The following is a 24240-nucleotide window of genomic DNA, read 5'->3' on the forward strand; positions in this document are numbered from 1 at the left end:
AACAGTTTCGGCAACAGTACTACCAAACAGTTCATACCACGTACTCAAACATGTAATATTTTACCTGCATTTTGAGACTCTATGGACTACTCCCAGTATTTATCCCCACCCAAATCTGCAAAGCCTTTTTGTTTTTAAAAGATGCCCCCAAGAAGCCTGCTGCAAGATAGGTATGTATCAAATAAAAATACTTTTTCTTTTGAACAATATATATATCATATGGCTTATTATTTTGGGGAGATTCAACTAATTAATAGTCTAAAATGAACACAATCCACTGCTGATGGTGTTATCTTCTTCAGAATGTTTGAAATGTTGGCCAGAGGATGCCATGAATAAGAAAAGGAGGAATTTAAAGGAGAGAGGGTGGCAGGGTTAGGGTTATTTGAAGGAGAGCGGGTGGCAGGTGCAAAGACGATTTACATATATTTCTACACCACCATCATTTCGACTTCCTAATAATAATAAAGCACTTTGAAGCAGATCTATGATGTCGTCATATCCACTGGTCTCAAATTACTGCAATCATCAGTCAGTGCTCCGTCTAGCTAGCCAATAGGTAGGGGTATTATTAAAATCCCTCATCCCCCCATCCATACAAAAGGAAAATAAGGTATTGTCATCCCAGTTTGTTTGCTTTGTCAGACATAAAAAGATAAATCGGATCTACTTAAGTGGTCATTTTCTCACACCAAAAGAAATGAATAGTTGCTATGAGAAGGAGTTCCTTAGCTGCTAAACCACAGTTCTTTGATAGCCTCAAGTTCTGCAGAACCTCATAGTTACAAATAGGAAGATTGCATCAATACATTATAGAAGAAACTGAATAATTCCCTGGACATACTGCTTTTCATTTTAAAGGCTAGCAATCTGAAGGAATTTCAGCAATGTTAATTTCACATATGGTATTATATATACATTTAAGTCAGCAGTTCTTTGGAGTGGCTGTGCAGCTTGTTTAATGTGTATTTGAATACTGCATCTATACCTCATGATTGGAAGAATGTTAGTATTGCTCCCCTAAACAAAGGGAAAGGTAAGTGAATACAAAAATTACAGGGAGATTAGTTTGTTAAGTGTGTCTGGTAATGAGCTGGGCAGAAATCTGACTTGAAAGATGTAAGTGATGACAATGATCAAAATTTGAGAAGCACAGTGTGAATTTTGCCTGGACAAAATGCTACACGAATCAGATTTCTGCTCTTCAGTAGTTCAGCGGTCACTGACAAAGTATGAATGTGAGAAAGAAATCAACTGCATGTTTGTTAATTTGCAGAAAGTATGATATAAAGTGAATATTCTTGAATTATGAAATTCTTTACAAAAATATGGAGTCAAAGGCTGGTTGCTATAAAACAGAGTCTGATAGAAGTGAAGCATTTGTGAGAATAAATGGAACGCTTAGTGAACGATAATACTGAGCAGAGAGTAAGACAGGGCTGTGTGATTTTTCCTTGGTTGTATAATGTATTGCCATTGTATTATCTGTATTGATTTTTTTTTATTAGTAGCACCTGTACCTTGTATGCAGCACATCTGGCAAATGGTAGTAGAAAAATTTCATAAATAAATACATGAATAATAAATTAAATTAAATTAATCCACAATAAGTACAAAAGTGGTGAATGAATAAAAGAAATACAATGAGGATGTTCGGTCCCATAAAGAGAATGAATGAGGAAGACCAAGAATGTCATGTTTGGATGAACTAATGAGACCATGAAAGAGACAAAAGTGAGGAGTTTAAAGAATGAAAAGCAGTTTATAAGGTGGTGTATAGATATAGTAGAAGCAAGGATGGTTTGCAAGAATAAGAAGGTATGGAGAGGTATACTGAATGGTCCTAGTGTAAGCTAGTTTTAACTAAGTTTCTCTTTCTTTTTGTTATGCCATTGTTTCTTTGGCATACTATTTCTTAGTCCTTTGCTGTGCTCTGCTTAATTGTGCTCACTTGGAAAAAAAAAAAAGAATAGCATTAAAAGTATGCATGTATACATACAACACTATTAATGAAGTAATATAACTTTGAAATATTCATTATTCTGAACGTATCCTAACTCAATGTACTTACTTCTGAGAAGACATGAATGTAGCTATCCTCATCTTGTTTTTTTTCTTTATTATTTTGCCTTCTTAAGCTTAAAGCCAAATTTTGACCTCTTGCTTACTGCTCAGTGGATATGAAGATTTAACTCAGAAAGCTATGAGTTTATGATAGTCGTAAACATTTGTTCTATTTAAATAAATATGACAGCAACTGAACCCTGAAGTTACACAAATAATTGAGTTATTCCTACGTAAATTCAGAGTAAGTGACAATCACTCTGCAGCCCAGGTATACATCCACAGTGGAGGCTATTTATTTCATCAAGACATCTGCCAAGACCACAGGGGCTGGACGCACAGTCATCAATGTTCACTTGGCAAAGGTCATCTTCAAATATGGACAAGCAAACACACAGGTATTTCCCATTCTCAAGGGGAAAATTGGCATTTGTCACACATTTAAACTATCACATGGTTTCACGCTGTCCTACAAAAGACACCCAATAAACAGAAGATTATTCTTCTCAAAGTAACCATTCTCTTTTATAACAGGCTTTACTGCCACAGTAATGATAAATAATGCTGGGTATCTGTTCCTTGGAGCATTACCTCTATTGCTACTTTGGCTTCAGCACCACAGTCATCTGTCACAGAAAAGGTAAAGTTGTGAGCATTTTTTAAGAAGACTTTCCATATCAGGAGTCCAGGAGGAGAAAGACTGGAATCTGGGGCAGGGGAGGAGGGAAGCAGAAATTAACAAAAAAGGAACAGAATCTATTGCTGTGAAGTGATATACAAGATTCTCCCCATAAAATGCCTGCAGCCTTCCTTGTGTACTTTGAAAGACAGGAGACCGGTTGTCTGAAATGAAGAATTGCAATGTAAGAAAAATGAAAAATGACTGCAATCAAGGAAATTATTGAATTGTTCCCTGTCTCTGACTCTTTCTAGGTTCTTGGAGACCACTATTAGCCGCACTTTCCAAATGCATATCTAATATAGCTGCTTTTTATTTGACAATGCAGTAAAATTACATCCTTGTTTGTGGCCCTTGTGTTACAATCTCCTGTACTAAATGTTCTGTCGCTACTTGCCTCTCAAACCTTACAATAGGTTTTCAGCCTTCTCCATTAGATATGTGAGCATCAATACTCAGAATTCTCCAGCCCTTGCCAAGAACTCTGGAACCTGAAATCCATACATCTAAAGACTGTGCCAAATAGTGAATTTTGCCCTAAATTTGCTTTCTTCCTCTTTTTTTTTTTTTTTAGATTCTTTTATCCCACTTTTATTATTTTTAGAAATAACCCAAGGCAGTGAACATACCTAATACTCCTTCTTCCTCCTATTTTCCCCACAACAACCACCCTGTGAGGTGAGTTGGGCTGAGAGAGAGTGACTGGCCCAAGGTCACCCAGCTGGCTTTCATGCCTTTCTCACAAACATGCTAACATCCAGGAAAGAAAGAAAGAAAGAAAGAAAGGAAGGAAGGAAGGAAGGAAGGAAGGAAGGAAGGAAGGAAGGAAGGAAGGAAGGAAGGAAGGAAGGAAGGAAGGAAGGAAGGAAGGAAGGAAGGAAGGAAGGAAGGGAGTTATTCTATACATTCACATATTTACTTAACTGAGCATCTACTGCAGTGTTTTCAACCTCAGCAACTTTAAACTGTGCAGACTTCAACTCCCAGAATTCCCCAGCCAACTGGCTGGGGAATTCTGGGAGTTGAAATCCACGCAGCTTAAAGTTGCTGAGGCTGAGAAACACTGATCTACTGGCTTCTAGCTGCATACCCTATATATGTTCCCGGTCCTCTGGAAATGCACCTCTCCTTCGCATCCTTTGATATTTACACTGCATTGTTTTCACTTGGAAACAATGTTTGCATTATACTTTCTGAAAATGTAATCATGTGTTGGGTTTCAGTGCTTGAACAAATACAAGAGTATAACAAAACAGAACTTACTTTCAGCAACTGACCAAGTTAGTTTTGATATTTTCAGGCCGGCAGAGTAAGCACGGGGTTTGGTAGGATTTGCGTCACCTTCACCATAACATAGTCCGTTTATATCACATGATCTTGCCTTCCCAGAAATAACATAATTAGGACTTTAGAAAAATATGTATGTATGTATTAGACGGGATGTATTCCCATCCCATCTAAATTTGACACATATCACAGATAATTGCAAAGATCAACACTTGCTAAAATTAAATTAAAAAAAAGTAGGCCACAGAATAGCTAAGTCAGCTTTCTTAACATAGCATCCTTTAAATACGTCAGGACTGCAACTCCCCCAGCTGTCTGGAAAATATGGGAACTGCAGTGTTAATATAATGGTCATGGCTGAATTGGAACAGGCAAGCTAAGTTCTTAGCTTAGAAGAACACACAGAAGACTCTGGTGTTCTTTCCAGTTGATATTCAGAAACTCCTTTAGATGCACTTGATATGATTTGAAGTGCTTTTTCTGAAATACTGCTTTTGTTAGTCCAATTTTTGCTCTTGTAGAAGCTCCATAAAAGCAACCTAAATCTGGGGGGATGCTGTAATAAAGCATTAAAATGAAAAATGTATTACATTGCTCTACAGCAGACTGTGAATTTAGAGTGCAATTCCAGGTACATTTACATGGGAACAATCTGCTGAGCACAATTGGCTTTCAGTTATATAAGGATATTCTCGTCAAATTTTTAAAAAGCCATGATTGATGAATTTGGCTAGATTTAAAAATAATTCCAATTATTTTAATTATATATATATATATATATATATATATATATATATATATATATATAAATAATTTCAGAAGAAACTTACCATATACATTTTTCTTTTGAAAGTAAGTTGACTGAAATATATATGAATTAGCTAAAAAATATATCTAACTCAAAAATGTATGTCAAAATATACTGGTTAGTAACTGTTTTTGTTAATGTTCAAGGTGCCAGAAGACAGTTACCCATGAAAGAATATATACACATTGAAGATAATTGACAAATCAACTGTTTACTCCATTAAATGTATATGATTAATTAACTTAAGGTTTATTTAACGAATTGACAATTCTACTGCATTTATCTTCTTGTCTCAGATTATAAACATTCCAAAGAAAGGTAAGAAATATTTGTCTTTAACATACACAGCATACCATCTGAACATGGATCACATATCTGACAAATTCTAACAAATAAAGTTGCTATTATAGGATTGCTATAAGCCAACCCATCTTAGAAATTTGTTTAGAGACATAATAATAGTTTTATGAATTATACGAGCATCCATGGGTCTGGGTTGCATTTAAATCTCATGAAATAAATAAAAGATGGAAAGCCTTTTACTACTGAAGATACAGTACATTTTAAAAGGAGTGATCATAAGTAACTTGGTTTCAAATGAGTTAAGTTCAGTAATTCCTTCATAAAATATTTAAATCTCATTAAAACAATATATATATATATATATATATATATATATATATATATATATTAGCAAGGAATCTCTTCATTGTTATATAAAGCTCATGCTAAACAGGACAGAAAAATGAAAATCTTTTTTAAAACTCTGGTAAGAGGATCTGGAATCTAAATTTAATGAATTGCACTAGAACTCTTTGTAGCACAAAATACCCTTTGAGTCTATTTCAGGAAGTCATCTGGAATTAATCAGTAAGATAATCCATTGGTGGCACCATATTCCATTAAAATAGCATCTTATAAATTGTAATTGTTCTAGGCTATGTCACATATTATCATCTTCTGTGGAAAAGCTTGACCTTTTATTTGAAAGACTTTGAAGAAAATGAGAATATGCCCAATAGTTTTTATAATGAATCCTGCTGCAGATTTCTTGTCTATTCTGAAATCCTAGGACATATAAATGAATGCAACAAAAGGAATTCATTTCCTGTTATTGTTAGATTTGTTACCTCAAATACTAGAAAATTAAATAAAACCTTTCATTGGATCAATAGTATTTAAAAATGTCAGAAATTTCTCTGAAGGTAGAACTGAAAGATCAATAATGGTGAAAACTTTACAATGAGGTCTATTCACATCTGCCCACCATTATTAGCTATATTAATGTGTTTTTTCCTAATGGGTTACCTTTATTTGTACAAATGACATACTAGACCGAAATACTAAAAATGAATGCCTAAAGTATTTTTATATCTCCATATAATCCTGTATGTGTTCATATATAGACAATACATCCTGTACATATAAAAATAAAGTCATTTAAAAAGCAAAAAAGAATAAAGACAGCTTTGTCTAGAGTGAAAAATCAACATTATCAATGCTAGAAAAATCTCTCTGGAAAGGTACTTCCATAAAACAGGGCTACAGTGAGAAAATTCCTTCCCTGATTACCAGCTACCTCACCATAGATCAGTGTTTCTCAACCCCAGCAACTTTAAGATGTGTGGACCTCAACTCCCAGGATTCCCCAGCCAGCATATATGGTTGAATACTCCTGGAACTCCTCCTTTCATGAGCAAAGCTGAGTATTATTTCTAGAACTTTGATGGAAGTAATCAAAGTTCACATCCAGAGTCTTAAATGGAGCACAAAGGGACAAACCTGGAACCTTAAGCACGAAAACTACATGTACTCATCTCTTTTGTAAATCCAAAATAAGAAAGTTGTCCAAGTTGCTCTTCTGAGGTGAAATCCACACGTCCAAGTCACTCTTCCAATTTATTATTTGTGTTCTAGCTATTAAAACATCAGCCAGTTTCATTTGTAAGTCCTGTGTAACATCTTTGTCAATATCATTCTTGTAGCCTGTCATTTTTAAATCCATATTGAAAACAGCCTGATTTTCAGTTGTATCCTCTTCTATCTCCTCTTCTAAACCCATTTTAGAGTAGCAGACAATCTTAAGAGAAAGTTCTGAGTACATTGTTGCCAAATATCCTTGAATTCTTCCAGAATTAAAATATTTTTCTCCATTCTGTATTAGTGCGTCTTCTCCTTTAAATATAATATTTAGTTCTTTCTGCTTGCTTCCAGTAACCAGCCTTCAAGGTCTCCTCTTATCATGTTTTTCTCTAATCCACAACATTTCCCATGGAAAGATTTCTTACATCTAGACTGAAAATCTGCATATATTTTTAATAGGATTTTAAGCCACAGGAAGGGTTCTTATTAGTTTCAAAATCTTATTTCCAGTCAATCTGGCCCTTTAGTCCATTTATTAATTTAACAAAATCAATGCTCACCAGTTGTCTCGTAGACACTGAAGATGGAAATAGACATGGAAAAACAAGGAAAATTTCCCAAAGGTCTCCAAACTGAGAAGTCTTATACTCTCTACTAATTTATTCAATCTATAAAGAAGGAGGCTGGATTGGAAATTAATAGCATAATTTTACAACTTTGATAGCTGAAAAAGCAAATGCTCTGGTAATTAATGTCAAGGAGCACAATGAAAACTGGTATGACAATTAAAAATAAAGACAATCAAACAAATGACAACAGGTACAGCAACGAGCCTTCAAATTGATAATGAAGACACTGAAGTGATAGCCTCTATCTTTTGGAATTGTCAACGGTAAAGGAACCACTACACTGCAGACTTTTAGCATTTGGAAGGATAGCACTGAAGGCCTTGGAAGAGATATTCAGATGACATGATGTGTCTGTATCTACAATGATCAGAATTGTACAGGCAATGGTTTTCTCTGAGACACTCTATGGAAACAAAATTTGGACTCTGAAGGGAATAGAAAGAGTATTGATGCTTTTGATATTTAGTGTTGGAAAAAACTCTTGAGAATATCATGGACAGTGATGAAAACTAACAAACAGATCACAAGTTCTCACCCAAGGCACAAATGACCAAGCTCAAACTATCATATTCTGGACACATTATGTGAAGACCAAGCTCCTTTGAGAAGTCCATAAAGCTGGGAAAGGTGGAAGGAAAGGGAAGAGGATGACTAGCAGTGAGGTGGATGGACTTGATTACAGTGTCAACAGATGCACCACTGGGAGATCTGAAGGACAAGGTTGCAGACTGATCATCCTGGAGATGGTCTATCTATGTGACTGCTAAGAGTCAACAGCAACTTGATAGGCACATAATCAATCAATCAGCTAATTGTGTTCAGAGTTTACCCTTAGAAAAACATGGAGTAATAAGATTTGATAAGCATAAGACTGTAAACCTAGATTGTTGGGCTTAAAGTGAATAAAAATACATTAGATTCTAGTTTCTGGGAAAAGAAGCAAAGGCTACTAATGTTTTAATAAAAATACTAGTTATTCAGAGTGAATGGATTCACAGGTACACCTGCTCAATAAATAGATAACCTAGTCATGTTTTTTTCTGCAAGCATGGGTTCAGTCCTGCTGCTGTTATAACAAAATATTCTTTACAACCATTGAGAAATGAGACATTCAAACTGTAGTAAATGAACACCAATACGTGTCTCATGAGGAGTTTGATCTGGCAGGCTTTTAACTTAATGGAATGTAAATGTACTGTTGATTTTCTCATTTCCAACTGACTCACAGATGAGAAACTCTATGTTGTGTTCAAGGAAAATCCATAGCCTCCATTGTAATATAACCTGCCAAAATAACTTCAGATCAGCATTTGCCAGAACTAAGGGGGGGGAAAAAAAAAGACAGAACACTAATAACTGCACAGTCAGCTTACCAGATGACAAGCTACAGTTGTAAGAACTGAAGCCTTCAAAACAAGAAAAGCCTCATTCAACACAATAGCCTCTCCTGCTACAGAGACTGGGGCACTTCAGTGCTGACAGCATATTTTCAATTAAATCCTCATTTTATGCTGTAACTGACTTTTTCCAAAGCTCTCTTTTCACATTCATTTTCCAACAAAGCCAAGCTTGCTTTTGTCCCGCTGAGGTCATCCTTCAGTTGCAAATCCTTCAGACACATTTGTACTGCATCTTCTATCTGCCAGCCAAGAAGAGTCTGACAAACTCTACTTATGCTGGAATTAGCCACTGTCTCCTGACAAAGATCCAGCACACTGGACTCTGTGAGGTCAGAAGCTGTAGGCCACAAGGAAAGTGGCACCTGGATCATGTCAGCTAGGTGATCTTCTGGGAAGAAATAGCTAAATTCGTCTACAACAGTTTGGCTTGTACTCTGGGATGGAAGTACAGAAAGGGACTCATAGTATTGTTGGTGTTTTTCTGACATCATGTCTTCTGTGCTGCTGCTGCCTTTTGTAACAATCAGGGTTATTGTTGGCTTCCAAATTCCCTACATGTTGTTTACCTGTTGCAAAGCTATCATTGAGCTTGGAAAGAGAGCAAGGTGCGATGTTGGAAAAACTGTTTGATTAAGTGAGCTCTCTTCCCTGGAGGGAAAAGCAGCAGAAGTGTCTTTGAGAACAGCTGCATGTTTTTTCAAGCTCCAATTATCCTCAAATAAGCCAATATACTCTGCAGTAACATCTCACCCTGGGATCAAAGAGGGAAGCCATGCATTCTGTTCCCTTGTTTTGCGAGAGAAAGCAATTTTGGTCTCAGATGCCAAGTCCAGTTGATTTGGCAGTTGATTTGCTCCTGTGCCATCGTCGCTACAACTACAGAAAAGTATTTCCTTGGCTGGATTTAAAGGAGCTAGCATTTGGTCGAAGTGGCTCTCTCCTGGGGAAATCCTGCCAAAGAAAAGTAAGAAGAAAGGTTCAAGATGGCTGCCACTCAAAGAAGTAAGCATATGGCACTGATCAAGAAAAGAATGATTTGTGCTGCTGGAGAGTTGCAATGTGGTTGCTGCAGGGATTTCCCACTTGCAGATATCTTTTGAAATCAAAAAGCAACATCTTTTCAACAAAAGGAACGGTTGTGGGGGGGGGGAAAAAACCCAGTCAACTCCAGCTGGACAAATGGTTTTAACAACCTGTTAGAAACATTTCTATCCTGCCCTTTACCCATATTCAGGGATGATATATATATGAGATTATTTATTTATTCAATTTATACGGCCACCCATCTCAACAAGTGACTGTTAAGATTTATTTTCAATTTAAAATTGAATAAATAAATTGTAAATTGAATGAATGAATGAATGCATAAACTCAGTTTTTCCTGTTAACTACATAAGGATGAGCTTACGATTGGACAAAGTAATCTAAGGAGTTTTATGGCTAGGTAGAGATTTGGAACCTTGGTTTCCCCATTACTCACTCGCTTTCTTTCCTTCCAATAGCCTAGCCTTTCTTAACTTGCTGCTTCAAGATTTGTTGGACTACAAGTCCAGGTGTTCCAGCCAGCTTTTATTCTGTTGTTGCTCATTGCATATAGATCATAGTGAAGCACAGAATTCTGGACCATATCAGATTTCATACTAAACTGAAAAGGTAGAATTATCATGAGCAATTGTTAAAGCATTTGCCTCTATTTTACCATTTTTATTTTTTCTACACAAGATGCGTTAGGTGACTTTAGCTGAAAATCATCACTTATCCAAAAGAGAAAACACTGAAGTAGACACGGATAGGAGTATTGCTGTAAATTGAAGAACTAATATCCAAATCCAGTCTTTTGTCCATACATTAAAATTATCATTTTAATTTTATAATAAAATGAATAAATAATAATAAATAATAAAATAAGACTGTTCCCCAGGCATATAAGAGGAATTTAAATTCAAACACAACATTATCCATAGCATCCTTTTTAATAAATAATGACTGGTCTTTGGGGGGGAACCTTGATTGGGTTCATAAAATTATTATTACCTCCATTCACTAATGAAAGACAGAAGGCCTTCAGTTCTCTGAGTGAATTCCATTCCATTCATATCATGATAATCATTCTCTGCAATGCCATCAAATATTCCATAACATCCCAGTGTGTATTTATAATCTGAACTGGGAACTCTAAGTGTTAGACTCATTCCTCATTCAATCATATCAGCTCAAATGAATGATCCATAAGTAAACAAGATCTATAAATAAAATGGTATAATCAGAGCACCACAAAGACCTTCTCAGAAAAATCAATTCCAGACAAATTTAGAGTCGAATTAATGCAACCTTCCCCAGCTTAGTGCTCTTCCGATGTTGGATTACAACTCCCAGTTGTCCTCAACTAGCATAGTCATTGGCCATGTTGGAATGACTGGTACTTGTAGCTCTAAATATCTGGAGGGCATCAGGATGAAGACGGCTGAATTATTTATTTGCCCCATCCCATTTTATTACATTTTATTCTTCCTTAGTTCCAGCTTTATATTCAAAAGTCACACTGAGGAAAACAATCTTTTTCAATAACTCCCCTTACTACTGATGGCTGTCTTCCTCAGATATAAGAGACTGGAAGATTGTGGCCAACCAATCGCAAACATTATGTGCAGATGCTACTGAGATTTGTTGATGTAATGGGCATCTGGACATAGATACCTTTATGATATTTCTCCATCTCTAGATCCCTTCTAAATTCCTGTCATTACCAGTACTCCTACCATTTTCAGTCCAAATGAATTTATACAGACTGTAGCTGTAGTTAAGGGATGGACAACCTTTGAGGGCCAAGGGCTGCATTTCACATTTTGGGGGAGGATACTAAACCAAGTAGAGCCATAATATCCATGTGGCTACAGTCAAAAGAGTTTTCCTGGTTTCTGAGAGGAGTGTGTATATGGGTCCTTTGCTTATTTATTTTATTTTCAAACTATATAAACTTCAACTTAAATTTCAAACTTACAATTCCTTATTTTACATTCATCACACTCATTTATGTGTGTCCTAAAAATGGTATCAAACTGTGCTACCAATTTCCAGCAATTCCAATTATCAGAAGGAGTTGTAAACAGGTGATTTGGAGGCCCATCTTCAGGTTGCCCACTGCTTTTGAAGACCATGCCACATGAACAATTTTTCAAATTGTAAAATGGTAAATGAGTAAGATGTTATTGCTGCAAAAAGTAAGAAAGATGAGAATATAACTACATTTGGATGCAGCTATAGTTTATACTTATGGAAACAAGCCTAAGGCTCATGAACTCCCTCCTGATGTACTCTTTCAGCTGCAAGGAGATTGAAAGTTTCCGAGCTTCTGTTTTTAATGTATATTATCACATTTTAGTGTTGTGTCTGACCTTTACTTTGATTAATGTTAGATAGGTTTCACTGTTGGGGTTTTATAACTGCTCTCCAGTTATTCGGGGCCATAACTCTCATAGTCCATTGCCAATGGCAGTGTTAACTGGAATTTATGAAGCCCTAAACATCTGGGAGCTACACTTAGTTTATCTCAGAAAATCAAAAACAACTGGAACTGTAATTTGTCCAGGAGTAATCACAGTTTAAAAAGGTAGTGAAGACTTTCTCACTAATCCTTATGGACTAGATTTATTCAGTTTTTTTAATGCAATAATAAACCATAGTTTATTCTGGCTTCTGTATGCAGCCTATGCATGTGCAAAAGCAAACATAAAACTCTTCCTGAACCAAGTAGCTTTTCAGCTGTTGTAAAATGAAAATACATCGTGACTTTCTTTCCCAAATAGGATTCTGTAATCCTGATATTGTGGTCATTTGGATCTCTGCTCTTTACAGATAACTTTAGCTATGAGTCACAGAGCTGGCCATTGCACCTATTGAGTGCTACTATATCAGCTCTTTCTCTGGCAAAAAAAGCAGTTAATATAATAATTAGTTATTATAAATAACTAAATAACTAAATAAATTTATAAATATATAAATAGTTGTATAATGTATGCTTCCACAGCCCCACTGGCACACATCGACTTCAAAATCATGGGTATTAATTTGGTGTACAGGAAAGGCGCTTGGACCAGATGGATTACCAGGATCTTATAAATGTTTGAGGATGAACTTTCACAACCTTTACAAAATACAGTGAACTCTATCCTACAGAGAAGAAAGGTGCCAATATAGTATTAATACCTAAAGAGAGACAAGATTTGACTTTAACAAGAAACTGTTGGCCAATATCATTATTAAATAATGACTATAAGTTGTTTACAATGATTTTGGCTGACAGGTTGAAAATAATTTTGCAAGAAATTATACATGAGGATCAATGTGAGTTTTTACCCAAAAGAATGTCAAAGTACAATATTAGAAAAGTGTTGGACATTTTGGAATACTTGGAGCAACATAATGTTAGACCTGCCATATTGAGAATATGGAATAGATACAAATCCAGGTTGTGCCCGAAAACACCTTTGTGGCTCTCAGCACAGGTAGCATTCTGTAGACAAGAAATAACAGGCAAACACAAATGGTTAGCATACCGTGAGATACTAGAATTCTGTCAAGGGGAATAAAAAATAAAATCAAGGGAACAATTGATGGCAGAGGGACATAGTTGTAATGGTTTTCCAATCTACAGTTATCAGAAAGATTCAAAGTAGATAAAAGAATCTATGGTACTGAATATTGTAAGACTGACTTTGAAATGGTATTGTTTACAAATTATGAACATGTAATTGTTAAAATGTATAAACTTCTATTGAAATTCGAAACAGAAGAAGAATAAGTGAAAGAATGTATGATAAAGTGGGCTAAAATTTAGGTTATAACATACAGATGGAACAATGGGAAAATATGTGATTGAAAGGACTGAAATTTACACCATGTTATAAACAAAGAGAACTTTTATAGAATGATGTACCATTGGTATGTGACATCAGAAAAATTATCTAGAATGTATAAGGTACCTCAAATCTGTGTTGGGAATGGAAACAACAAGAAGGGTCATTTTATCATGCATGGTGGACATGCAATAAAGCTAGAAGATTTTGTATTCAAATGCATACACTGATTCAGAGGCTTTTAAAGATTAGCATACAATTGAAACCAGAATTTTTCCTCTTGGGACTGTTGGATAAATAGTTGGGGGGGAAAAGTCATTAGCTTTGTTTTTATATATGATAACTGCAGTGAGATTATTGTATGCAGAAAGTTGGAAAGATTTGGCAATACCTACAATGGAGTAACGGTGGTGAAGATGATAAAACTTGCTGAGATGACCAAACTGACCTGACTGATTAGAGAAAAGACAGTATCTACTTTTATTGCTGACTGGACCCTTATTGACTTTTTGTGTGAAACAGAAAAAAATGTACTTATGATCTATGGTTTTGACGATTAGAAAGAAGAGAGCCACAATGTAATTTCAGAAAAAGAAGTAAATCTATAATTGTACTTATAACTGCTGTAAAGAAGATTGGAAGCCACTTCTTTATATCTTTTTTCTTTCCTTTCTATTTTTCTTCTACCTTTATTTTCTTTTCTTTCTTTTCTTTTTGCACTTTAACTTTCTCTCTTATTTCTTCCTTTTTCTTTTTTCTTTCGTACTCTATTTTAGTTTGTATTAATTTTTTACTCTTGCTTTTAAAACTTTCAATAAAATTATATTTAAAAAAGAGGAAGTACTCTGGTGTAGTACAAATGTCCCTGTTTTAAAATCATCATATATCCTGGAGACAAAGGGAAAAGAGCATCAACTTCTTTTTATTTCAAATGTATGATAATATTTGTGAACATCTTCATGTTAATGTTGTGCTCATGTGTTCAGTAGCTTTGATTAACAATAATATAATTTCATTCAAACTTTTTTGCCGTTATGAAAAGTTTTATAGTGAAATTTTAGAAATGTAGTCTAAGAATGATTTAACTAAGTGTAATGAGTATTTTAATATTTTATTGTTTCTAAAGTTAGTTCTCTAAAATAAAAAATCAGAATGGAGTGGATGTTTCTAAGTCTTTTTTCTTTCAAGAGCTCAACATTGTTTTTAGCCTCTGAAGGTAAAATAAATTGCTGTCTATAGCTGTTCTCTTCAATAGCTGTAAGTAGCCATTAGGTATGGAGAAATGAGGTACAGACTTTAAACAAATACTGTATGATTAAGAAATTTAGTGAAGAGGTAGAAACTTCAGTTTAGAATTGTCATACTTGCATGTTGTAATCACTAAAACAAACAATATAAAGGGTGATGACATGTAATTAAATATAGTCTGGAATTTGTCAGAAGACTTTACTAGACTAGAACAAATTTTTTCAGAGGACTGGAAGTGGCACGATCGCATTTTTGCAAATGGCACACAGGGTGGGGTTTTTTCCCCCTTAAATCATTACAGACTGCAAAGGATGTAAATGCAAGGACTGGTTGCAAAGTTACTTTTTCATCACCATTGTAACTGTGAACAGTCGCTGTCTGAGGTAGTCGCTAAACGAGGACTGCATGTACTAGTAAAATTCTATTCTAATTTAGAAAGCTTATAAAATTGAAATATAGGCTTTATAGAGAGAGAAACCCAAACTTTGGATGTGATTCAAATCTATGTATGTATTGAATTGTAGTTAAGCATGGTTTCCAGTTTGAATGGAATTCTGTGCTAGATTCAACATGTGAAGATTTTAAAATATGAAGTTAGTGTAGACATCAAAGCATATTCCCACAACTTAGCTGTTCTTCCATAGAAGGAATCAAGCATCCTTTCCAATACAAGCATACAGCATTCTTGCAGTAGTTAGCACGTGCAAAGCTAATTGGGTATACTTTAAGGAAATATAAGGTTTAGTAAAGTATAGTAAAAATGTCATAGGTTGAAATGGGAGTTCAATTTCAAGATTTATTTCATTCTAGTATAAATCATTTTCCAAATGTGAGCTTTATATTGCTACCAGATACAAAGGAATGATTCGACCTGCTTACTACATTTCCAGGAATTTTTAGAAAACAAACTTCCCACTTTAGCAATCAACAATAAAGCATCTTATACAAAGTTTATCTAATATAATGTGTGAATTTAGTATTCTTCTTCCACTTAAATTCCCACTGTTCCAGATCTGTTACTGCATCTAAATTCTGCATCCGTTTAATTATGCAATCTGTGACTTGATTGCTTCTGAATCATACTTCACCATCAACTTATAAATAGGGCTAGCAATCCTATGCCCTTAAGAAATAGAATCTGAAATTGGATTCTACTCTCCTACCTTCCAGCCAGCCTCCATGGTTGCAGTATCCCGCTCTTGGACTCTAAAAAGAGCCATGATGTAGACTAAGCAAGGTGAGAAAGGTTCAACATCTGAAAGCCTTTATTTCTTCCCAGTTTTTGCCATGCCAACTTTTAGAATGTTTAGGAAATTTAGAAGACATTCCTTCATCCTTCCATATTGTGACTCTGCAATTGGCAGGACACTTAGGAATTATTAGAGTGTTGTGAGACTAGAGTGCTCTGACAAACAGTAATTGTGAATTCTACTCCTGCCTTAGGCATGAAAGCCAGGTGGACGATGTTGGGCCAGTCACTCTCTCTCAGCCCAACTCACCTCACAGGGTTGTTGTTGTGGGGAAAATTGGAGGAGAAAGGAGTATTAGGTATGTTCACCGCCTTGAGGCTTTTATAAAAATAATAAAGGTGGGATAAAAAATCTAAAAAAAAAAATTGACAGGCTTTGCTTACTTTCAATCTTCCATCCATGCACCAGATTACAGTGAGTGAATTCACTCTTCCTGAATAAAGGTGGATCATTTATTCCCTCTGCTACTGAATAGAGCAGTGTTTACTTGCGGATATGTATAAAATTGCACCCCACGTGGAATTCTACATAGTGTGCTGCTAATTACAAAGTTCCATATGGGCAATTAAATAATTCATGATTTGCATCACCACAGCAACTGACAGGAGTTCCACTGAACTTCCCTGTCTAATGGATGGACACGGTGGCTCTGCAATCTATAAGAGCAATTAATTTTTAAATGTGCTTTAGGCTGACTTGGGAATAGTGTAGTAGATTACAAAGTTTCAATAATGTATGATCACCATGTGGTATGATGTCACTCAAATTGACGTTTTGCAGGACCTCCTGAGGATTTTTTAAATACTTGAATTGGTCCTCAGAGAAGCCTGAAATAAAAAAAAGGAGGAAGTCTTTTTATTTCCATTAGCCTCAGTACTCCAATGGCAGTGAGAGCAATTAACTTGTACATCTCTGGTGAGATCAAATGCCATACAATTATAAGCACTATTGTACATATTTATTATAAGACTTATGACAATATTTGTAATAATTACTCTAAATCATTATGTGTAATTATTACATATATTAAAATATTGTTGAGGTTCTTATCAGCTCCCAGGTGCAAAAGCTCATGTCTGAGTATTGTATTTTTTTTCTTCCTTTTATCAGGATTGAATAGAATGTGTTTGTACTTGAACACTTTCTGGTGTTTAAATTATTCCAAAGAACGTGGTTGCTAATGATTGGTTCCACTACAGTCCTTGGGCTTCTGTTTCTGTCTCGAGTAAAATCAGTCACAGCAGTAGAATGGACAATGGCTTGGCAGCTTGGTCCATTGAGGTAGAGCTGTCAAAGAAAACCCACAAAAAGGCCAAATTTGAACTCTGCGTATCTGTATCTGTTCCAGCACAGATAAACCATTGGTAAGATTTTTCTTTGATGCAACAAATGTAAGTTTTTAATATTACTAAAAGGCCGAATCTAAGGCAGTTCAAAAAAAGGAAGATGGGCAAAGACCAAAAGTTGTATGCCAAGAAAGAACTACTACATCTACTTCCTGCTCATCTTTTATGTATTGCTCTTTTCTTTATCTGGCCACTGTCCCCCAAAGATTAAGCTACATTGACTAGTTTACTGTGTACCCATACACACAGAGTAAGCAAGAGCAAAAAAAAATATCATTATACAATAACTGGCTGACAACAAGTAGCAGTACAAACAATGCCAGATAAGTAAACCAAGCAATATGCTGCAAAGAAGATTAAAACCTCAGCACAGTTAGTGTGTCTGAACTGCTGGAAAATATCAAACATAATAATTCAAAGGGCAATCAAACTTCCCCAGCTTTTTCCGGTAAGTCCATTTCACAAGACCTTACAGCAGACTGAGAAGCATTATACCTCTTCAGATAACAGTCTGAAATAAAGACAAACTAGGGCTACCAGATCCAGACTGCAAAAATATGGATGCCCATTATTGGAGCAAAGACATGGAGCCTCCTGCCTCTCTTTGCTACTATGTGGTGGCCTTCCAAAATTTGCTGCCTAGATCTAATAGCCTGACAAAAACAAATGCTCTTTCTGCAACTGAAAAACTAGCATGTCAAGAGAAAAGGTTCTGGCCTCGTTTAGTTCTGTTAGTGTTATATGAGCAATAAGATGCTGTACAGTGGTACCTCGGGTCACGAACTTAATTCGTTCCGCGACTCTGGTCGCGACCCAAATTGGTCACGACCCGAATCAAATTTTCCCATAAGGTTCAATGTAAATACGGTTAATCCTTTCTGATCCCTACGAATTTGGTCACCAACCGATTTTGGTCGCGTCTCGAATCAAATTTTCCCATAAGGTTCAACGTAATTATGGTTAATCCGTTCTGACCCCTACGAAAGTGGCCACCAACCGATTTTGGTCGCGACCCGAATCAAATTTTCCCATAAGGTTCAATGTAAATACGGTTAATCCGTTCTGAACCATATGTATTTTTTTTTAAACCACAAAAATATGAAACAAAGTACAGTACAGTACAGTATGAAGAGAGAGAATGCTAACCTTGCTTGAGGCGACTTCTGGCGTGGAGGACAGGAAGGCTGGTAGGGAGGTGGTTATTGTTTGGAGGGAGAGTCCCCCTCCGTACAGGAAGCCACGACCATGTGTCACAGCAGGGAAAATGGCCACGGATCCTGTTCGTCACCCGATGCGGAGTTCATGAACAGAAGCAAAATTTTGCGAATGGTGCTGTTCGTGAACCGAATTGTTCGTGAACAGAAGCATTCGTGACCCGAGGTACCACTGTATTTTGTTTCATTTGAAATAAAGGGGACAGGCAAAATGTGAATGTCCATCATCTCCAAACTCTACTGCCTCATTCTAATATTGCTGGCCACAAAAGAGTGGCAGATTCGTCTACCCAGCATGCAAGGTCCAATCAACACACCGAGTTGGGGAATCTTTTATTCTTTTTATTGAAGCGCTTCAGCAGAAAGGGTCCTGTCTCACTAAGGAGAGGAATCTTGAGCAAAGATTTACATCAATCTTTTTCAAAAATAGGGAAGTAAAAAAAACATGATTGGTTACTGTTGTGCAGACATATGTGATTCCATGTTATATACTAACATCCCATAATAAGCTTAGCATGTTCTATGTTTTCTAAAATTTCTACCTTAGGGGTGCGTTAATTAGCTTTTGATTACACTAGGGTCATAGGTGATCTCATAACAAGGTCACTCAATGGTTTCTGAATACCTCAAAACCATTCCCCTTCCCCTTCCCCTTCCCCTTTTCAAAGTACAACTTTTCTACTTGCTGTCAAATGTCTGCTGCACAAACCACATCCTCTTGAAACTCAACCACAAGTGTTTTACAGTGTGCTCTATTAAACATGCGCTCTAACAATATTCTACCACGTGGCCCTCAATATATGTATAGATCAGAGTTCTGATACCTCAGATCAAAAGGAAAAAATGTGTAATTCTTAGAAGTGAGAAGCTAGCAATTCCCTAATTCCAGTATTTCACACCTGAATTGAGAGGGAGGTCATTACAAGTGTCACTGTAATGTAAGTGTCATTACAAGAGGCAACTGGATTGGCTGAGGCTTGGTCTACAGTTGAAAAATCTGCCCCCACTCCTTTTGAGGTTACATCTATATAGACTTTGGTTGATTATTCCTTCTTCAAATCCTAAATTATATTTAGAGCTGGTGGAAAGAATGCTTGCTAAACAGTACTCAATTCATTCTGAGTATGTAGATATACAGTATGAAAAAGCTTAGAATTAAATTTTCACTTTTTATTTATTTCCAACTGCGTGAACTGCTTGAACTTTTTAGAAAGCTGCAATTTCACTAAAAGCATTATACTTTTAAAAACCAAGCATGTTTCCCTTTTTAAAGACAGCTCATTATTTACAGTTTTAGAAAGCAAGCTGGCTCTCAGTTTAATCTAGCTATGCAAATGTTTTCAATATTTAAATTGCTCTCTACCATAAAAGTAAATGGTGTATTATACTATACACATTTAGCATTTCAGTAAATAAGTTATAAAGATTGATGGAGAATATTTATGCTTTCCACAGTTTGGTTTTCTCTGGTATAATAAAAAAAAACCATAATTTCTCTCAACACTGAAAAGCAATAAACATACATTGTTTTCATTGACTGCTTAGAGTAAGCAAGTTATTTCTCTTGATAAAATATTTCAAGGTTTTTATTTTAGCAAACCGGACAGTGCTAATTTAAATACCTCTCTTGAAAATAAAGCAACTTAACTATGAAATCCCTTTCTTCTTAGTCCAATTTTCAGACAGAAATGGAATTTTGCTTATTATTACGTTTTTGAAAAACAGTACCACTTAACATATCAACGGCTTCATTCTTAAATTCTTAAATAGGACAGTCATTTTGTTTTAGCGTTATATGTTTGGTTACTACGATTTACTATTAGATTTTTTTAAAAGTATATTTTGAAAGTCACTGTCACACAGCTGGGTCATGATCTGAAGAGTGTAACAGCCAGTTTAAAAAAAAAAATGAAAAGAACATACTCCATCTGCAATCTGGTATACTACGGTGCAGCATCCATATAATTTCATAGATTGTGGTCCATTTTATTTATTTATTTATTATTAAATTTACATGCCACCCATCACAATATTTTGTTTGGCAGACTAGCAGAACACAATTGTGACATGGAAGGAGAAGGCATGTTACGGCTTCCATCCACTATACTCCTTCCAGCCTGTCAAAAATCTGTTTGGTGGGCTTAGGGAGCAAGACACATGAAGAGAATTCACAACTGTCTTCCTCTTGACAACATTAGTTGCTACTCTGAAGGTCATGTATTCCTTCAAGTTGCCAAATAATTCTTTTGTACGCTAGAAGATCTATGAGTTCTTGCTGCTGGGTTAGAGAAGAAGATGGAGGCAAAAATGTGTGTGTGTCGGTGTAATTGTGTAAAAGGAAATATCTTTGTTTTTTCTGAAGTGAGCCAGGAGGAAGGCTATGCATGACCACCTGCAGCTTATCAGCCACAGGCTCTTCTTGCTTGCAGACACTTTATGAACAAAAACATTGTCCATTCCTGGTTCACTGCATCTGTACACCAGTCCTAAGGCATTATTTATTTATTTATTCAACCATTCATTCAGTTTTTAATACACATATACCACCATTCCTCTAGAAGCTCCAAAACAGTTTTTCTGTAAAGTTGGGGGGGGGGGGAGGGATCAGACATAACATGGAGGTAGCAGAGCATGTTTGCTCATCTTCAGGAATTTGGGGTAAAAATTCAAAAGCTGTCTCAGCAGAATAAGCAGGAGATCTCTCAGCTGCAGCAAGACCCCAGTAATACCCTATAATATTAGCTGAGAATAAAGAATATAATACATAACATACTTATAATACAGTGGTACCTCGGGATATGAACGCCTCTACTAACGAACTTTTCAGGTTACGACCAGCTCCGGCTGCAAAAATTTACCTTGATGTGCGAACTCCGCCTCGGGGTACGGTCATTTTTCCGCCCTGACATGTGGTCCGCAGCCATTTTTCCGCCCCTGACACGTGGTCCGTGGCCGTTTTCCCGCCCCGCCGCGCCCGGCCGTTTTCCTGCCCTGTTGCGCGGCGCCCGGCTGTTTTCCCGCCCCGCTGCGCGGTGCCCGGCCGTTTCCCTGCCCCTGATGCGTGGTCCACGGACGCCAGAACGGATTAACGGTAATTACATTGAACCCTATGGGAAAATTTGCTTCGGGATGCGACCAAATTTGGAGGACGGAACAGATTAACCGGATTTCCATTGAACCCTATGGGGAAATTTGCATCGGGTTATGACCAACTCGGGATATGCCCAGAGTCATGGAACGGATTAAGTTCTTATCCCGAGGTACCACTGTATATATTACCTTAGAAAGGAGATGGCAATGTAATACCATTGTTTCAGGGTTTAAAATTATCTATGTGCAACACTTCTTACAATATCCCATGCACCCATGGGTAGACTGAAATAAATACACAAAGAAACCACCACAGTTTCTCACACTAACAGGAATTTGGAAAAGACAGCAGTCCTTTGTAGTGCTGAAGAAGAACTGCCATGTGGCACACACTGTTAAGTGCTTGATCTCATCAGGTTGAGGCACTGATTCAATTCCCTCAGAAATAACCAGAGAGGTCCCTGTCTTCCGGAGCAATTCATCTTTCAGCATCAAAATTAAATCAGAAGAAAACAGTCACAACACTGTAATTGCCCAAGTTTAGCTAACAAACAGAACAAAGAATAAGCAATCCATGTGTCACCATCTCTGTGGGCATGGATTGGGTTTCTTACCTTTGATTTCATTTTTTTTTTTAATGTTCATTTTGATTTTTTTATGTTGGTGGAATAGTTTACTTCTGATGATAATAGCACTATTCCTATTGCAGTGCATTTTGGTTCATACGTATATTAGAACATACAAAGCAATAACTTCTTCAAGTTAGGAAAATTGAAAGGAATCACAAACCGGGTTCACTTATCCTGTAAAATTAAAATTCATCAGGGATGTCTAATACTGCACAGCACTTCCTCATTTAACCCTACCATGATTTCATATCATCCAACAACAGCTTGAGAAAGAATTCCTTAAACTGAACGACGTGTTTGTGAAAACTGTAAAAGAAATGCTTCAGAAGAACGACGTTTGTTGAAGCAAATAAACAGCATCTGCTACAGGGAAATCTGAAAACAGGGAAGAAGGAAAAACAACCAAATCTTAAAAGACAACTAATCTCCATAATTGCAGTACTGGGACCAACTACTTCAAGTGACTTTCAAATATAGTCATATTCATTAAATATGTTTGAGAGAACTGTTGTGGTTTCTTTTTATAGCATTTATCAAAATTAGGCGATAGATGTAAAATAAAAAAATATTGAGCCCCCCCCCCGACTTATTGAAATAAGGTCCTTTCCTATGTAGTTACTTAGCTTCCTTTTTGCATCTCCTTTTCTTATGAATTAACTCAAATTTTCTTTAGTCTTCCATTCAGTGTAAATTAGTAGACAGCAGTTAGAAACAATATAAATGCAAATGTTCCACTGACAAATAACAACACACATCCCACAATCAGGAATTAGTAAAAAAAAAAAAAAAATGCATGAATTTGCCTTATACAACATCAAATTATTTGTCCCTGTAGCTCAGTAATGTCTATGCAAATCAGCAGCTGGTCTTCAGAATTTCATACAAAATTATTTTCCAATCCAATCTTGAGATGCCAGACTGAACCTACAGGAAAAGCACATTTTCTACCACTGAGCCTTCTCTATCTATATACTACTAAAACTCTCATGTCTGTAACCTTCAACTGGGCGAAATGGTGCATCATAGGGCAACAATTATTGAACCAAGGTACAGTGGGGCAAAAAAGTATTTAGTCAGCCACCAATTGTGCAAGTTCTCCCACTTAAAAAGATGAGAGAGGCCTGTAATTTTCATCATAGGTATACCTCAACTATGAGAGACAAAATGGGGGAAAAAATCCAGAAAATCACATTGTCTGATTTTTAAAGAATTTATTTGCAAATCATGGTGGAAAATAAGTATTTGGTCACCTACAAACAAGCAAGATGTCTGGCTCTCACAGACTTGTAACTACTTCTTTAAGAGGCTCCTCTGTCCTCCACTCGTTACCTGTAGTAATGGCACCTGTTTGACCTTGTTATCAGTATAAAAGACACCTGTCCACAACCTCAAACAGTCACACTTCAAACTCTACTATGGCCAAGACCAAAGAGCTGTTGAAGGACACCAGAAACAAAATTGTAGACCTGCACCAGGCTGGGAAGACTGAATCTGCAATAGGCAAGCAGCTTGGTGTGAAGAAATCAACTGTGGGAGCAATCATTAGAAAATGGAAGACATATAAGACCACTGATAATCTCCCTTGATCTGGGGCTACATGCAAGATCTCACCCCGTGGGGTCAAAATGATCACAAGAACGGTGAGCAAAAATCCCAGAACCACACGGGGGGACCTAGTGAATGACTTGCAGAGAGCTGGGACCAAAGTAACAAAGGCTACCATCAGTAACACACTATGCTGCCAGCTGCCTTGCCAAACGCTTCCCGTGTTAATCAAGTCTAACTTATGATGCTGCAAGTTATTGCGAAGCTAGCCCTCATGATGCCAAAGAGAAAAGTTGATTCTGAAAACAGAGCCTTTAAAAACCGATGGGAGG

The 24240-nt window shown here is 36.4% G+C and overlaps 1 protein-coding gene across 1 annotated transcript in view; it reads right to left on the reverse strand.

Annotated features, from left to right (window-relative positions):
* Positions 1 to 1915: 1915 nt before the first annotated feature.
* VWDE (von Willebrand factor D and EGF domains) overlaps positions 1916 to 24240 on the reverse strand; it is a 50023-nt gene continuing 27698 nt past the window's right edge. Inside the window, 17 exon segments of the mRNA XM_088150537.1 lie at positions 1916 to 1950; positions 2405 to 2506; positions 2509 to 2533; positions 2656 to 2800; positions 2802 to 2907; positions 4007 to 4037; positions 4039 to 4065; positions 4068 to 4119; positions 5167 to 5269; positions 8704 to 8846; positions 8848 to 9215; positions 9217 to 9311; positions 9314 to 9681; positions 10765 to 10974; positions 12516 to 12668; positions 12713 to 12791; positions 14425 to 14474. Of these exon segments, the coding sequence (XP_088006663.1) occupies positions 1916 to 1950; positions 2405 to 2506; positions 2509 to 2533; positions 2656 to 2800; positions 2802 to 2907; positions 4007 to 4037; positions 4039 to 4065; positions 4068 to 4119; positions 5167 to 5269; positions 8704 to 8846; positions 8848 to 9215; positions 9217 to 9311; positions 9314 to 9681; positions 10765 to 10974; positions 12516 to 12668; positions 12713 to 12791; positions 14425 to 14474 (2092 nt within the window).

Source organism: Python bivittatus, unplaced genomic scaffold (genome assembly GCF_059951505.1).
Source record: "Python bivittatus isolate LINGU-HERP-01145 unplaced genomic scaffold, Pbiv_v1 ctg000610_np1212, whole genome shotgun sequence".
NCBI classification, from domain to species: Eukaryota; Metazoa; Chordata; class Lepidosauria; order Squamata; family Pythonidae; genus Python; species Python bivittatus.